At 45.1% G+C, this 18,232-nt stretch overlaps 1 protein-coding gene and 1 long non-coding RNA gene across 2 annotated transcripts in view; both read left to right on the plus strand.

Annotated features, from left to right (window-relative positions):
* LOC146498680 (uncharacterized) overlaps positions 1-18,232 on the plus strand; it is a 129,746-nt gene that overhangs the window by 33,306 nt on the left and 78,208 nt on the right. The window lies entirely within an intron of this gene.
* LOC146498684 (fish-egg lectin-like) lies at positions 1,300-3,915 on the plus strand. The gene is made up of 5 exons (XM_085138240.1): positions 1,300-1,440; positions 1,575-1,811; positions 1,898-2,115; positions 2,199-2,323; positions 3,561-3,915. Exons 1-5 carry the CDS (start codon positions 1,386-1,388, stop codon positions 3,700-3,702), a joined length of 777 nt encoding a protein of 258 aa, XP_084994366.1. The 5' UTR covers positions 1,300-1,385; the 3' UTR covers positions 3,703-3,915.

Raw genomic sequence — 18,232 nt, forward strand, 5'->3', positions numbered from 1 at the left:
GGGGTGCAACAATACTCGTATCAATATTGAACCGTTCGATACAGTGCTTTCGGTTCGGTACGCATATGTATCGAACAATACAACATTTTTTAATTTATTTTATCAACTTTCCTTCTGATGATGCTGTCTGTGTTGAGCGCTCAGTGGATCTGCGCTCGACAGTGCAGCCTAGGTGGAGTAGTGGAACGCAGATTCACTGAGCGCAGGGCAAGCTAGCGAGACAGAAGTTAAGCTCGTTGCAACATGGCAAATTGAACCTCCCCCACCCTCATTCAGATCTGGCGTTTGGAACTATTTTGGTTTTCATGTAACGTATGACCCTGAAGGTAAGCGCGTCATGGACAAAAGTAAAACAGTATGTTGGATGTGCCAGCAATGCTCAATTACATTGGTGGGAACTAGTGCGTTAGCGCAGTTAGCTCGTTAACGTGTTGGCCGTCCAGCCCCATGCACAGGGCGATCCGCGGTAGCTCGTTAACGGAGATTTACCACGTTGTGGCGTTATCATCATTTCAGATTAACGCTGACAGCACTAGTGGGAACACAACAAATATGACTGCACATTTACTCCGACATCATCCTAGTGCAAAGACAAGTGGAAGCAGACAAAAACAACAAGCACGCATGCTACAAACTTTACCCGAGTCATTTAGACAGCCGTTAGCACATGATTCTCCTTATGGGGACCTGATATGTTTAATATGCTGCTGAGAATATAGCCCAGAAGAAGCGTATAGTATAGCTTTTATTTTGGAAAGAGCCATTTCTCTGTAATAAACTCTCTTTTCCAAAGATGAGTGATTCCTCAATCAGATTTATTTTTTTTATTACTTTTTTGTTTCAGCAACATTAAATTTAAAAGCTGTACTTTTGAGTTAAAATATATATTTATAATTTTAATAAATGACAAATTAAAAAGGCATGAACATTTTTTTTTGTATCGAAAAAATATCAAACCGTGACACCAAAGTATCGAACCGAACCGAACCGTGAATTTTGTGTATCGTTGCACCCCTAATATATATATATATATATATATATATATATATATATATATATATATATATATACATAGTTTAACCCTGGCTTACGAAGTTAGCGGGGTGATGGAAGGTTTGTATGTTTCATGGAAATCATTTTATCTTGGAAGAATCTTCAGAGTCTTTGCTTTGTGGTTGTACTTGAAAAAAATCCCTCTTTCACAACTTCCTCCTTTGCCTAAATTGTATAAAAAAAAGAAAAACAGACAGAAAATCTGTTTCATGTTTCACAATAATTGGTAAATTATAAAATGCACACTCACGCAAACAGTGCAGTGCAGTAGCTCAGCAAACATCCAGTAACACACCCAGAAGAGTCCTGCAGCAGACAGACTCAGAAACAAGATGAAAGCTATCGCAGCCTTGCTGCTAATGCTAAACTACCTGTCAGTCAGTCATGGTAAGTCCAGTTTTTCAAAATAAAACTACACTATCGTTTACTATATTTGTTTAAACCAACCAAGAAGCAAATTTTTTTTATCCTTAAAATAAATAAAGGTTCCATTCATATGACTGATGGTTTTCTCTTCAAAGGCGGCACTTGCACGGAGGGTCCACAACAGTTTCCTGCTGTACAGATTGATGCTGGACAGGGGAACGTTGTGATGACAGACAGCAACAATTATGCATACTTCCTGCTTGGATCACAGTGGTACAAAATGGGCTCACTCAACCTGAAGCATGTCTCAGTGGGACCTGCAGGAATCTGGGGTGTTGACCTCAACAACAGGGTCTACAAATACGTAGCTGGCAGCTTTGTTTTTGCGAATGGTGAGCTTTATCACAGACTTAACACAGTAGAGTGTGCACAGTAGCAGCTGTTAGAATGAATGATCTGAACCTCTGTGTGTCTTCAGGTGAGAGTTTACAGCAGGTGGATGCTGGAGGTGATGGTCAGGTGGTGGGAGTTACCAACACCTCCACCATCCACTGTCTCAAAAGCACCATTGCCTCAGCCTACAGGGAACAGAGCCCCCTGAGCTGGACAACCCTGCCTGGGCTTTTAATGTATGTCAGTTGCAGCTCAAAATATGGATGCTGGGGAGTGAACTCAGCTCAAAACATCTTCTTCACAGTAAATTATTTTTTATTTTAATGATCATTTGTGTTGTTATTTGTATGATCAAGACATCTCACCATATTTGCTTTTCATGACAGAAAGTAACACCAAGCACCTGTGGCATCAGTGGCTGGATACAAGTGGAAGGTCTTGCAGTAATGGTTGAAATTGGGACTGATGGAAGCGTCTTTGTTGTAAATAGAGATGGAGATGTCTTCCAAAGGTAAACACTTAATCTAGTCTGATAGCATTTTAACTAGCCCTGGCAGTATTTCTGTTCTTTCTTCTTTCTTTCTTTTTGCTTTGACTCTTTCAGTCTCTGTTTGAATCAGGTTATTATGTTTTTGACTCCTCTGTTGTTATCCATGCAATGGATCAACCACTATTTTGCTCTTCAACCTTAGAATGACCTCTCCACAAATGAATAACAAATTGCTCACAAAGGCAATTTGTGCTTAAATCTTTCTAGAAGCGACTTTCATTGTAATGATCACTGAGCCATAAAATGTTCATGTGTAGAATCACCAGTCAAATGCTAAAAAAGAAAACTAGTAATGTTTACTTATAATCATCATAGTTTCTGTAACTCAGAAATTATGCTCCTCTGGTTATCTTTGTCGTTACAGAATTTTCAGATTTCATTTGTGGATTCTTTGAATGATCTGTCTCTCCTCTATAATACATTTAGGTGTTCACTTAAAAGAAATCATAGAAATCTCATTTTTCACATCTGTTAAACATATTTACCTCTTCCTGTCACGCCTGCTAAGGCAGACGGCGTGGAGAGATGAGAATGCGGACCCAAATGCAGACAAATGGAGAGGGAGGTGGATGTTAACAGAAAGCAAGCCTTTATTTAGGGCTGCAACAAATATTACAAAACAAATGGCAGAAAGGAAACTAACAAAACCTAAACTGGGAAAAGTTGAACATGAAACTTGAAACATTGAACTAGAAAACCTGAAACCTGAAAATGTGGAGTGAAGAAGAGCAGAGGAAATGCAGACGACCCGACAAAGAACAAAGGAAAACACACAATAAATACAGAAGAGAGACACAGCTGAACTAATCTGACACACGAGACAGGAAGGAAGCAAAATAGAAAACTCTAACACAGGACATGAGACTACCAAAGTAAAACAGGAAATACACGAACATAGAAACCCAGATAACTAGATGTAACACAGAACTTTAACAAAATCTAAAGACTAGAAATCACCAACAATACTAAGGAATAACCAAAGGAGCTAGAAATGCAACAGACTAGACCATGAGAAACCCCCAAATCACAGAACATGAAGTAATCAAAAACATTATCACTGGATCACCAGACCGAGCAACCATGAGACTTACAACTCTTAACTCAGGACAGATAATATGGCGAGGAGCTGAGGCCAAAACCTCAATTGCACAAATAAAACAGATCCAATGATTTAAGTATCAATGTCTTCTCTCTACAGACAAGGCATCGACAGCAGCACTCCACAAGGCACGGGCTGGACCAAATTACCAATGCCCTCTCGCATCAGCCACGTGAGCTATGATCGTGGCAATCTGTGGGTCGTGACTGACTATGGGACCATCCTGAAATGTTCATACTAGTGGTTGTAGTGTTTTCTCTTCTGTCGCATAAAACAATGTAAAAACTGATCAGCATTATGTCAACAATAAAAAATTCACGTGGGAAAATAATTGATTGATTTATTGTGATTACATCTTAAGTGATTCAGCAACAACATGCATAACTACTAGAATGCTGTCAGATATTTACTTCTGTATCATTCACCTGCCATCCTTTCATAAACTCTTGATTCGCTGAGACTGTTTGGATTCAGTTTTTTATTTTTGCAAGTTGTATTCAGCACAGCTACTGGCTTTCCTGTCACTGTTTTGGCTCTTTGCTTTGTGATCATTGCACATAGTAGACAAGCTTACATGAGATTATGATGGTGTTATATACTCATCACTTTAACAGGGTCCAGACCTCTGGTGTTCTTTTATTATAAATCCCACTATGGGAGATGCACAATGCAACAACACCTCCTCCTGTACAGCAGAGTAGCTGCACCCATTTCCCACCTCAGTTCAAACAGAAGTGCTTCACATTGACCCGTAAATGTCATAATTATGTCAAAGTCAAGAATTTGTTACTTTTGATGCTGAATCTATAGATGAACTAATAGTAAAAGATGGTAGGCTAGTTTGAACCGTAAGTCATTTACAGTTTGTTCATGTACTTATAGCTTACAAGCTGATGTCCTCATGTTTCCTATTCATGTTTTACATCACAATGACATGAGGCTACATCTGTTCTGCAACATGTAAAAAGTTCTGTTATTGTATATCCTCCGTGGTAACGGTATAAACCTGAGAACCTTAGTTCAACCTGATCTTGAACTAATGTTATCTTTAGTTCAAGATCAAATTTCCTCATTCACACACTGCAGGCTGTCAGAATGGTTGATTTGGTGTGTCAGTTCTACCATTTGACACCTGATGCTGATGTGATTTGACATCAGTTTCTACAAGCTTTGCCACACTCCTCTAAATAAACTGACAACTATCTAATGTGGTGTCTTGATGCATGCTCAGTCATCCAGGTAAGGAAATGCAGAGAGTTGATTTGATATTAAACAAATATGTAAGACTGCGTTCTTTCATTTGTGCAACATCTCTAAAGTTAGAAATATCCTGTCTCAGAGTGACGCTGAAAAACTAGTTCATGCATTTATTACTTCCAGGCTGGACGACTGTAATTCATTATTATCAGGAAGTCCTAAAAACTCCCTGAAAAGCCTTCAGCTAATCCAAAATGCTGCAGCAAGAGTCCTGACAGGGACTAGAAAGAGAGAGCAGATTTCTCCTGTTTTGGCTTCCTGTTAAATCCAGAATTCAAAATCCTGCTCCTCACATACAAGGTCTTAAATAATCAGGCCCCATCTTATCTTAATGACCTTGTAGTACCATATCACCCTATTAGAGCACTTCGCTCTCACACTGCAGGCTTACTTCAGATTCAAGATTCAAGAGCTTTATTGTCAATACAGTAGTATACACAGTATACAGTGTACCGAAATGCTGTTTCACCCTAAGCCCCCCATGGTGCATTTATTCAATTCAATTCAATTCAATTTTATTTATATAGCGCCAAATCACAACAAATGTCGCCTCAAGGCGCTTCATAGATACAGAGAAAAGCCCAACAGTCATATGACCCCCTATGAGCAAGCACTTTGGCGACAGTGGGAAGGAAAAACTCCCTTTTAACAGGAAGAAACCTCCGGCAGAACCAGGCTCAGGGAGGGGCGGCCATCTGCTGCGACCGGTTGGGGTGAGAGAAGGAAGACAGGATAAAGACATGCTGTGGAAGAGAGACAAAGATTAATAACAGATACGATTCAATACAGAGAGGTCTGTTAATACATAGTGAGTGAGAAAGGTGACTGGAAAGGAAAGACTCAATGCATCATGGGAATCCCCCGGCAGCCTACATCTATTGCAGCATAACTAAGGGAGGATTCAGGGTCAAAACATAATAAGAAAAATCAAACTGAATACATCATTTCCTAAACACACATGGACACTTTTCCACAATTTCTGTGAACATGATTTTGTTTCTTGGATAATCCGCTGTATGTTATAAATGGCCGGTAGTCATTTATAAATATACAAAGGATATATCTCCAAGAGATATATAACTAGGATTTACAAATAAATAACATGCTATGCTTCGGTAAAAATGAGCTGTGCTGTGCAGTACAGTCATGTGTTAGCAGGGTGAACAGCAGTGGGCCAAGCACACAGCCCTGCGGCGATCCTGTGCTCAGTCTGACGACTTTGGAGGTTTTATTTCCTATGAAGACAGACTATGGCCTGTCAGTTAGGAAGTCCAAGATCCAATTGCAGAGGGAGGTGTTTATTCCTAGTGAGTCCAACTTCTTTACCAGCTCCTGGGGAATGACTGTGTTGAATGCTGAGCTGAAGTCAATAAACAGCATTCTGACATAAGTGTCCTTTTGTCAAGATGGGAGAGAGAAAGGTGAAGAGCAGATGAGATGGCATCATCTGTGGAGCGGTTTTGGTGATCAGCAAACTGTAGCGGGTCCAGATTCAGTGGAAGCTGAGTTTTCATGTGCCTCAATACCAGCCTCTCAAAGCACTTAGTGATGATGGGCGTAAGTGCCACTGGCCGGTAGTCACTGAGGCAGGACACAGTGGACTTCTTTGGCACTGGGATGATTTTTGTGGTTTTGAGGCATGCAGGTACCACAGCTGGGCTCAGTAATGTGTTTAGGATGTCTGTGAGGATGCCTGCGAGCTGGTCAGCACACTCCCAAAACACCCGGCCAGGTATGTTGTCAGGTCCTGCAGCCCTTCGTGGGTTTACTCCGCGAAGTGTCATCCTGACATCTGCTGTGGACAGACAAAGTACTTGGTCATTGGGGGAGGGGGGCATCTTCCTTGCTGGCTCTTTGTTCTCTGTCTCAAAACGTGCAAAGAAGTCATTTAGTTGGTCTGGCAGAGAGGGATCACTGCTGCATGCTGGAGGTGTTGGCTTGTAGCCCGTGATTGTTTGGATGCTCCGCCACATGCGCCGAGTGTCCTTTGTACTTGTGAAATGTGTGTTGATCTTATCTGCATACTGCCGCTTTGCGTCTTTGATGGCCCGTGATAGATCTGCTCTGGCTGTAGTGTAAGCTTCTCTATTTTTGGAATGAAGCCTTGTATGCATGCTGGATGTTTGTTAGTGGTGCAACGGATCAAAAATCTCACGGTTCGGATCGGATCACGGTTTTAAGTCACAGATCGGATAAATTTTCGGATCAGCAAAAATGGAAAAAAAAAAGACAAAAATTCGACTCGCCATTTACTTATTTAAGTATTTTTTGCCTATTAAAACATTCAATTGAAGACTCATTCCAGGGAAACGGGGACAAAGGAGGGGGGAACAAGTAAGCTGTAGTGCCTTTTCACTGTGCAATAGTTTTTGTTAATATCCAACGGTGTAATAGACTCACTTGAAATGTGCCGTTCCCTTGTATTCTTATTCCTATTTATTCTATTTATCCCTTTTGTATTCTCTGTATTTATACATGTGAATATGTGGTATATTTCTGCTCACATTCTGCAACTTCTGTCAGCCCACCCGAGGGATAAATAAAGTTTCATCTAATCTAATGTAATCAGTGCAGGGCTTTGTATCTACCACTCCGCAACGAGCGGTCACGGTCACGTGGCTTTCCGTTGCCCTGGAGGTCCACCCATTTGTAGTTAGAGCAACAGAAGATACCTGGGACAGTTCAGCCATAACTTTAAACTTTTCCTGCTCATACATGCTCGGAACGATCTTGTCACACTGAAGTGGACGCGCAACGAGATATCATAGCGTGGCTCAAGCACGTTCATCACAGTTTAAACCCCTTGTTTAAACTGAATACAGCCTCTGCAGCTTAACACCCCAATATGTTAGTAATAGCTTTAGCCCGGTCGGATTGGGCAACAAAGTGCTGCTTAAATGCCACAAACTCCTCTGCTCTACCACTAGGACCGCTAGCGCTGACCATAACTATCGCTTGACAGACCCACCACGCACACCATACACATACTTTTTTTTTTCTTTTTCGAATCTTTGGATCTCGTGCGTACCGAACCGTGGAGTGGGATCGGTTCGGATTTCGGATCAACCGTGATCCATTGCACCACTAATGTCCCTATAAACAAGGTCCAACATATTGTCTCGTCTTGTTGCAAAGTTAATGTTCTGGTGAAATTTGGGTAGAACTGATTTAAGTGTGGCGTTGTTAAAATCCCCAGCGACAATGATGAAGCCATCAGGGTGGGCTGTTTGCAGATCACTGATAATCCTCTAGAGTTCATTGAGTGCTCCACTAGCTTTAGCATTAGTGTTAGCACTAGGTGGGATGTAAACAGCAACGATGATCATCACAGTAAACTCTCTTGGGATGTAAGACGGCCTGCATCTGACTGCCAAGACCTCCACAAGTTCTGAACAGTGCACAGATACAGTCGCTGCATTCTTTTAAGAGTGTCAGCCTTGAATGGGAAATTACTTGCCGAAGTGACTCACTGTACTCAGGAGATCCAATTGCTACTCTCCGGCAACCATGTTGAGAAGATCAGTCTGTTTTTATTCAAAGCCCCTGAAACACCTCTGGTATTAGGTTATCCGTGGCTACAGCAGCACAACCCCCAAATAGACTGGTCTCACAGCTGCGTGACAGGATGGAGTGTTAAATGCCACTAGCGATGTTTAAAGTCGGCAGTACCTAACATCACAGATAATATCCCAGCAGAGGTTTCCACGACCCCTGACCTCTCTAAAGTTCCCAGTGATTATCACGACCTTGCCCCAGTGTTTTGTAAGGACCGAACACTGTCGCTCCCACCCCACCGCCCCTATGACTGCTGTATTGATCTTCTTCCTGGAGCGTCCCTGCCTACCAGCCGTTTGTACAGTATTTCTAAGCCTGAACGCGAGGCCATGGAGCGTTACATCACAGATTCCCTAGCATCAGGTATTATTCGGCCCTCCACGTCTCCCCTCGGGGAGGGATTCTTCTTTGTTGAGAAGAAAGATAAGACCCTGCGCTCCTGCATTGACTTTCGGGGGTTAAATAACATAACTGTCAAGGACAAGTACCCCCTCCCACTGCTGGCGTCCGCGTTTGAGCTCCTGCAGGGTGCCGTTATTTTTTCTAAACTCAACCTCCGCAACGCCTACCATCTGGTCCGCATTCGGGAGGGGGATGAGTGGAAGACTGCGTTTAACACTCACCTGGGGCATTTCGAGTATCTCGTCATGCCATTTGGCCTCACCAACGCTCCAGTGGTTTTTCAGGCCATGGTGAATGATGTCCTTCGGGACTTCATTAATCATTTTGCTTTTGTCTATCTGGATGACATCCTCATTTTCTCCAAATCCCGTGCTGAACACATTAAACACGTGCGTCTGGTGCTGCAGCGGCTACTAGCAAATCAATTGTTTGTGAAGGGCGAGAAGTGTGTGCAGTCTGTCTCTTTTTTGGGCTTTATTGTGGAACAGGGGCAACTGAGGGCGGATCCTGCGAAGGTTAAGGCGGTGGTGGAGTGGCTGGAACCCAAGAACCGGAAAGCGGTCCAGAAGTTCCTGGGGTTTGCCAACTTTTACCGACGGTTTATCTGCAACTTCAGTAAAGTGGTGTCCCCTTTAACCCACCTCACCTCTCCCAAACAGCAGTTCCTGTGGTCACCGGCGGCGCAGCAGGCCTTCGACCAGCTGAAACACCTGTTTAATTTTCTGCGCCTGTTCTCATCCAGGCGCACCTTAATCAACCATTCGTAGTGGAGGTGGATGCGTCGGACTCTGGTGTGGGGGCAGTGCTCTCGCAGCGATTGGAAGGTAAATTACATCCGTGTGCCTTCTTCTCCCGTCGTCTGTCTCAGGCTGAGCGCAACTATGACGTAGGGGACAGAGAGCTGCTTGCTATCAAACTGGCCCTTGAGAAGTGGCGTCACTGGCTGGAGGGGAGTGAGCACCCCGTTCTCGTTTGGACAGATCACAAGAACCTGGCCTACCTTCAAGCGGCTAAACACCTCAACGCCAGACAAGCCAGATGGGCCTTGTTTTTCACCTGTTTCGACCTTGTCATCACTTACAGGCCAGGCTTGCGCAACACTAAACCCGACGCCCTCTCACGTCAATTCTCACCGGTGGGGGATGCAGAGGACAGAGACAAACCCATCCTCCCTGCTTCCTGTATCGTCGGGGCAGTCACCTGGGAAATTGAGAGGCTGATCAGAAACGCCCTGCAGCAGGACCCTGACCCTGGGTCTGGTCCAGCGGGCTGACAGTATGTCCCTGTGGCCGTTTGGGGCAAGGTGATCCATTGGGCACATACACTAAAATTCTCCTGCCATCCGGGTCGACATCGCACCCTTAGCTTCCTCCAGCGTCTGTTTTGGTGGCCCTCCCTCGCCAAGGACGTCCGGGAATATGTGGCTGCCTGCCCTATTTGTGCTCAAAACAAGGTGCCAAGCTTCCCACCGTCGGTCCACCTGCGACCGCTCCCCGTCCCTGGATTGAACCGGCGACCTTCCGGTCCTTCCCAACCCCCTGAGCCACGGTCGCCCCAACTAAATCTAAATCTAACGATTTAGATTTAGTTGGGGCGACTAAATCTAACTAAACTAACTAACTAAATCGTTAGTAGTGTCTTGATCGTGTGCTCTTTCCAACTCGCTTTCGGATTACTATTTACTCCTTTCCAGGAGGTGGAGAGGAGAACATGGGAGCTGGGTGAATGGACCGCGGAGGCCACGGCCAAGGGATTTCACTGGACTGAAATTGTTTCACTCTGTAAATAAATTCACTGTCTCGTTGCAAGGAGATCTGCGCTCGAGTCCACTTCTTCCACACACCACGACAGTTATGCTGCAACAGGTGTAGGCTGCTGGGGGGTTCCCATGATGCATAGAGTTTTTCCTTTCCAGTCACCTTTCTCACTCAGTATGTGTTAACAGACCTCTCTGCATTGAATCATATCTGTTATTAATCTCTTTCTCTCTTCCACAGCATGTCTTTATCCTGTCTTCCTTCTCTCACCCCAACCAGTCACAGCAGATGGCCCCGCCCCTCCCTGAGCCTGGTTCTGCCGGAGGTTTCTGTCACGGCTTGTGAAGCGGACTCAGGCGCAGACCACTAGTTCCTTCAAACAAAAGTGAATTTATTTACAGTGATTCCCACAGGTGCAATATATATACAAAGGTGTGCGGGAAAAGGGTCGGGGTTCGGGGTCCAGGAGTGACAGGGGAAGGAGTCCAGGGTGGGGGCTTTCCATACACAGACGACCGCTCCTCTCTTCACCACCACTCGTCTAGCACACACTCAGTCGCAGTTGCTCAGGGTCCAGGGGAGATCTACACACATAAAGGGAGACAGTCAGCTTCCAGGTTCACAAGTACTCACGAGTTCAAAATAACAGGTTTGCAGGGTGACTGACGCTGATGGCTCAACGATCCAGCGACGAGTAGAGCAGACTCGCCATCTTAAGTAGTACTCTGATTCGTAATCAGCAGCAGGTGTGCTGATCACCCCCAGGTGCGTGGGCCAGGGGCGGGAGCCCATACTGAGCTCCGCCCTGGCAGGAGAAAGAGAGTGGGAGAGGACGAGAGAGAAAGAGAGCAGAGGCAAGAGAGGAGAACAAACAACACAAAACATAGCGCCTGACTGCTGTCAGCTGGAGAGGTGCGGGGACCATGACAGTTTCTTCCTGTTAAAAGGGAGTTTTTCCTTCCCACTGTCGCCAAAGTGCTTGCTCATAGGGGGTCATATGATTGTTGGGTTTTTCTCTGTATCTATGAAGCGCCTTGAAGCGACTTTTGTTGTGATTTGGCGCTATATAAATAAAATTGAATTGAATTGAATTGAATTCCATCCAAAGAAATCATTAAAAGCCCCAAATTACCATGACATTCATGCCCATGATCAGGCTGAGCAGGCTGAGCAGAGAAAAGGAGTGTCACAACTAGGGATGGGTATCGTTTAGGTTTTATCCGATACCGGTGCCGAACCGGTACTTTTGAAACGGTGCCGGTGCTTAAACGGTGCTCAAACCGGTGCTTAAAGAATGAAGAACACAAAATTGGTCCAAAAACCTCTCATGTTCAGCTGGGTTTTTTTTGTAAAAAGATAACATGTTAGCCTTTTCTGCAGCTATGGGATATGGCATCATTCTTGGCTGGAAGCAGTGCTTAAACAATGGAAAAAACACAAACGTTGTCCAAAAACCTCTCATGTTTAACTGTTTTCCACTTTTTCTTTGGTCATTTTAGCCTTTTTGGCCAGGGTGAAGGGAGTATCTGCCATCAAACAAGAAGACAGCCGCATGTAACTACGACGGTGTTTGCTAGTTCACCTTACATGCATTAATGTAATAACGTGGTTAGCCTACTCAACGTAAATTACACACAAACAACATTAAGCTACTCACACAGAGAAGAACGGCTGCTGCTGCATCATCATCCTCATCATTTCTGCTACACTGGCAGGGCTAGGGGCCAGGACTCTCCTCTTTGGGTTTTTGGGGGATGTTGCTAACTCCGGGTCCGATAACAGGCACCACACCCGCAGTAGATGCGCTCGGTGTGAGGTCTCGCAGCAAGCTATGAAATACAACGCATTTTTCGGCTTTAAAAAAAAACGCAATGCGTCGCCAGGTGTTTCATCGGATTTGAGGTGTTACTTCCTTTGACAGTATCATAGTATCAGCTTAAAGCACTTGTTGCAGGCTGCTGAGTTTGCATCTTTTGCTGTGAAGTACAGCCAGACTTTTGACCGCTTCACCTTGGGCGTTTTTAATCTGTAGCTCTGCTCTAAAAGAACGTACGTACCTGGACCCGCCTACTATCCTCGGAAACGTAAAATGATTGGCTAGAATTCAAAGTGTATCACAGCTCAGGAAAAAAAAAGCACCGAAATAAAGCACTGAAATGTGCGCTGCTTTTCGGTCTGGTTACTACCGTTTATGTCAGAACCGGTGCCATCATTGCACCGGATACCGGTACCCATCCCTATTCACAACGTTGATTATTGTTCTCTGTGTTCAGACGTGTTTCAGACATCAGTCCGTTCTGGTGTGACACTGTGCCATAGCCTATAACCTTATATAATATAATATATAAGGGGTCGGCAACCCTAGGCACGCGTGCCACATTTGGCACGCGAAGGGTTAACTGATGGCTCGACCATAGCTGGACTGGCCATTGGACATACCAGGCATTTGCTCGGTGGGCCGATGATTTTTATTTTTTTTTTGAAACGGTATAAACAATGAAAGGTGGTGCATTGGCCAGATGCTGGCCAGTGTGTAAAAATAACTCAGTTGTTTGTTGGTGGCATCGCAGAGCTTCCACAGATTCAGTAAAATTAACAAGTGGTGGAGGCCAGCAGGTGGATGAGGGTAAGGGGAGGCAGGAGGAGCAGAGACCCGAGGCGGCCGACGGTCTGAGCATCAGGTGAACTGAACTTCAGGTAAGAAGTTATGACCTGCAGTCTATCTGGGTCAGATATAAACCAAGTTTAGGTGGAGTTTATTTTCGTTGTGCTGACTTTTTACAGTCAGTTACAATAACTCGTACTGCGTACTAGCTAGCATGACGGAGTTTCTATTCAGCTGGGTGGTGCTGTGATGTTACTGATAGTGAACTTTATTTTATTCATAAGGTTAGTTCGTAGAGTTGCCAACCGTCCCACACAAACGGAATCGTCCCGCATTCAGAGAAATTATTACGCGTTTCGTGTTCAGCTGAGAGGGGACGCAGTTTGTCTAGGATGGAAAAGGAAAAAGACACAAAGGTGGATTTATTCTATCATTACGCTGCACAGCTGCCTCTTCTTCTCTCATTCTCTCCCCTCCCTCTCCTGTTGCTACTTTAATCATGAAACTGATCAATGATCAGCTGATCGGCTTTTCTCTCGTTTTTGTTTATCGCCCACTTTGCGCCAGAAAGAGGAAACCAGCCGATGTTGCACTAAACAACAGCAGCACGTTTAAGCTTGATCAGCTGTTGTTAGTATTTATTTAATATTAATTTCTAGTATCAGCTGATGTTTGCTGGAGCCACAGCTGTAAAGCTGCTGGTCATGATATCGGTTTGGTTATCTGGTGAGAGGGAAACATGAAGATGAAACCAGGAGATGTTTTTACTGCATCATCAGAGCTGAACAGGTGATGGAGAAACAGGTTTACCTTTTAGGTGACATGGATGAGTTGAAGGGAAGTTATGAACTGTTTCTGAGAGACAAATAACACCAGGATCCTGACAGCTGGTAACTGTGCAGGGGTGGATCTAGCAAAGTTTTGCCAGGGGGTCCAGGTGGGGCATTAACAGGGAAAGGGGGGGCACAAAGAAATACTTTTCTTTCATTTAAAATGTCTGGCTGTTATTAAATAATTATCTGAAGCTTACAACCAAAGTTTTTATCTGATGTAAAATGTATAGAAATCATACATATACCAGCAAGACTGTACATCACTGTCACAACAGCATTTGTTTTTATTCAAAGGCTTTATGGCTTTAATACCTGGGGGACCGGTCTCTAGTCAAAATGATTTTTTGTCCCAGTCCAGCCCTGGGCATGACACGCAGTGAATTAATCTGAGAAGGTGCATCAAAAAATAAATGGCTGGGCCAGCGGTGCACATCGCAAATCAGCTCGCATACACACATTAGTTGTGCCTCTTCTTAATGACGGTATCTTAGCTGACAACCCCAACTACCAGATTCAACTTGTAATTGGCTAAAAATAACTTAGAGGGACATTGTTGGCTTTCCATATTCCGACACTTCAAAAGCTTCAGGAGCTGTCCGCTCAGCGCAGCATCAGCACCATGGAGATACACGGATACATCCATAGACTCGAGACACAATGCATTTTTGGGACTTTCAGGTGTTTGGACCAATGTTTTATTTTCTGATCAAACCAGAAATCTTTAATGAGCAGCTGGATTTGTCTCACATTAACTGGCTGAGTTAATGCCAGTTAATGCAACATAGAAGCAGCTGGAATCCACAGCTGTGCGTGTTCATGGAGCTGCATGTTCACCTGCTGGACATCACTACCTGACAAGTTTAACTGTCTTCAGAACATTGCAGAGGCCTTATTGACAGTATTTAGAATAGATAGAAGAATAGAATAGAATAATCCTTTAATTGTCCCACAAGGGGAAATTTGGTTGTAACAGCAGCCAGAAAGACACATATACAAACAAACAGTACACAGGACACAGAACAGAAACATACACATTTTTTTTTACATATTTACATTAAGGACAATGGTTACTATAAACAGAGAGCAATGTACAGTTATTAAATGAAATAAAAATAACTACAGATAAGAGGCAAACCAGGTTGTAGTGCGAATCGGTTAATTAAATTATTGCAGTTACAGCGTTGATGTAAACATCTATGTTTGTTGGGAACAGTTCTGATTGTACAGTCTGACAGCTGCAGGGAGGAAGGACCTGCGGAAACGCTCCTTCATGCATCTAGGATGCAGCAGTCTGTCACTGAAGGAGCTCTGCAGTTCAGCAACATTTACATGCATGGGCTGGGAGACTCTGTCCACCAGAGATATTATTTTGGCCAGAGTCCTTCTGTCTCCCACCACCTGCACTGGGTCCAGGGTGCATCCCAGAACAGAGCTGGCTTTCCTGATGAGTTTATCCAACCTCTTCCTCTCAGCTGCCGATAAACTGCTGCTCCAACATACCACACTGTAAAAAATGACAGATGCCACCACAGAGTCATAGAAGGTCTTTAAAAGCGCTCCCTGACCTCAGCCGGCTCAGCAGGTAGAGTCTGCTCTGACCCTTCCTGTAAAGAGCATCAGTGTTGTGGCTCCAGTCCAGTTTATTATTCAGGTGAACACCCAGGTACCTATAAGAGTCCACTATCTCAATGTCCACTCCCTGGATGTTCACCGGTGTCAGTGTGGTGGGTCTGCGTCTCCGGAAGTCCACCACCAACTCCTTCGTTTTCCCGGCGTTGATCAGCAGGTGGTTCTGCTGACACCAGTCAAGTCCAGAGTCCACTGTCTGTACTCTGAGTCGTCCTCACCTGTGATGAGGCCGACTATGGCAGAGTCGTCAGGGAACTTCTGTAGGTGGCAGCGTGGGGAGTTGATGGAGAAGTCTGCAGTGTAGAGGGTGAAGAGGAACGTGCCAGCACAGTTCCCTGTGGGGCCCCCGTACTGCAGACCAGTGTATCAGAGACACAGCCCTGTGACCTCACATACTGTGGACGTTCTGTGAGGTAGTCCAGTATCCACTGGGACATGTGGTGGTCCACTCCCGATAGCTCCAGCTTATCTCTCAGAAGTCATGGCTGGATGGTGTTGAAAGCACTGGAGAAATCAAAGAACATGATCCTCACAGTGCTTCCAGGCTTCTCCAGGTGAGTCAGAGCTCGGTGCAGGAGGTAGATGATGGCGTCCTCCACCCCGATGCCAGGCTGGTAAGCAAACTGCAGCGGATCCAATGAAGACCTCACCAGGGGGCGCAGATGGTTTAGAACCAACCTCTTGAGGGTCTTCATCAGATGCGATGTCAGGGCTACCGGCCTGTAGCTGCTGAGGTCCTTGGGATGGGAGGTCTTTGGTACCGGTACCACACAGGAGGTCTTCCACAGCTGTGGTACTTTCCCCAGTGACAGGCTCAGGTTGAACAGAAAACCTAGGATGCCACACAGTTCATCTGCGCAGCATCTCAGGAGCCTGGAGCTGACGCCATCTGGACCTGCAGCCTTCCGCACCTTGATCTTGCGAAGCTCGTTCCTCACTTGAAGTGCTGAGATAGAAAAAGTGGATTTTGGGGGAGTGGTGTGTATGTTGGAGTCCACAGAAGCCAGGGGTGGGTGTGATGACTGGGAGCTGGGAGGTGTGAAGCTGAGAGGTGTGAAGTCCTGAGATGAAGGACAGGCAGGCCCTGAAGATGAAGGAAATTGCAGCAGGGGGGACGATGCTGTGGGAGGGGTGGGTGTTTGATCAAACCTATTAAAATATTTATTTAGGTCATTCACCCACCCCAAGTCTCCTGCAGCCTGGGGGGTTGGTTTTTATCCTGAGATTGTCTTCAGGCTGTTCCAAACCCCTCTGATGTTGTCCTGTTGCAGCTGCTCTTCCATCTTCCTCCTGTAGTTTTCCTTTCCTTGCCTTATCTTCCATTTCAGCTTCTTCTGAACAACTCTCAGCTCCTGTTTGTCTCCAGATCTAAAGACTCTCTTCTTCTCCTTGAGGAGAGCCTTAATTTCAGGATGTATCCATGGCTTGTTGTTAGAAAAACAACGTACCTTTTTGATGGATACGGTGTTGTCCACACAGAAGTTCATGTAATCCGTAATGCAGTCTGTGATGCTGTTGAGGTCATCCTCCAGGGGCTGCAGAGGTTGTCCCACACAGTAGAACGGAAACAGTCCCTCAGGGCCTCTTGTCACGGACCCGCTCTGGAGGACTCGGGGGTCCGTGAGCAGTTTTGACTGTGGTTGTTGTTGTTATTATTATTATTTGGGGATGTGTGTTTTTCTGCACTATGCTTCTGTGTTCCACTCATATGTATAGGCAGGGTGTGGGTGTGTACGTGTGTGGCTGGAGGACAGCCACATGCAGGCCTGATGGGTGTGGCCCTGCAGGAGGACTGGCCACACCTGAAGTTCCTTCCACACACCTGTTGGTGATCAGGGCTCGTCGGGGGAGCTACTTAGGAGAATGTTGGAGCTCCCACCGACGCGGGATCATTGAGTTGTCTTCCCAAGTTAGTGTGTGTCAGCGTACGACGGTGCAGTTCGTGTATGCCCGCCAGGGTTGGTGTTGATGGCTGTTTTTGTGGTTTTCCCCCCAGGTGGAAGAGTGGACCAGAACGGCAGCACACACAGGGTGTGCGAGAACACAACAGCGGGGAGCACGAGCACAGACGTTGGAGGGGAGCACACACACACAGGATTCAAGGGAGCAACGGGGAGTTATTGTGTTTACAGCCTTCACTGTAAATAAAGTGCACTGTTTGCATCGCAGAACCATGCGTTTTGGGTCCTCATTCCCCCATATCCCCACGGTCTGCCAGCCAGACCGTGACACCTCTTCAGTCTCTGCCAACCATTTCCTTACTGTGCGTTTTACTACTGGTTCTCTGTGTACTAGAGGTTTATACACAGGCTGGAGATGAACCAGATTGTGATCTGAGCCCCCCAAGGGAGGGAGAGGTGATGGAGCTGTATGCCTCCTTGGAAAATATTTTCCTTCATCGCCCTTAGAGCAAACTGAAAATGAAAAAGATCTGTGAACATGTGGTGCTTAAACTGAAACCCTGCCCCAGAGTTACTGGTGACACTAACATGAAACTGTAATTTTATTGATTTTGACAGTAAAACACACGGCTCACAATCTTACCTTTGGTACACATGACCAGACGTACTCACTGCAAAGACACTCCCATCTGTTACAATGTCAACCATTAAAATGGTGAAATGTCACAATTAGTGAAAAAGATACACAATCGTGAATTCAGTCACAGAGACTGCAAAATATCATTAAAGTTCAATAAAAATGAAATTAAAACTAAAATGGGAAACATTTTAG

Source organism: Neolamprologus multifasciatus, chromosome 17, assembly GCF_963576455.1.
Source record: "Neolamprologus multifasciatus chromosome 17, fNeoMul1.2, whole genome shotgun sequence".
NCBI classification, from domain to species: domain Eukaryota; kingdom Metazoa; phylum Chordata; class Actinopteri; order Cichliformes; family Cichlidae; genus Neolamprologus; species Neolamprologus multifasciatus.

Coding starts and splice junctions, on each gene's coding strand:
- LOC146498684 (XM_085138240.1), top strand. CDS start 1,386: ATGAAAGCTATCGCAGCCTTGCTGCTAATGCTAAACTACCTGTCAGTC. Junction 1,441..1,574: donor CTACCTGTCAGTCAGTCATG/GTAAGTCCAGTT, acceptor TTCTCTTCAAAG/GCGGCACTTGCACGGAGGGT. Junction 2,116..2,198: donor CTCAAAACATCTTCTTCACA/GTAAATTATTTT, acceptor TTTTCATGACAG/AAAGTAACACCAAGCACCTG.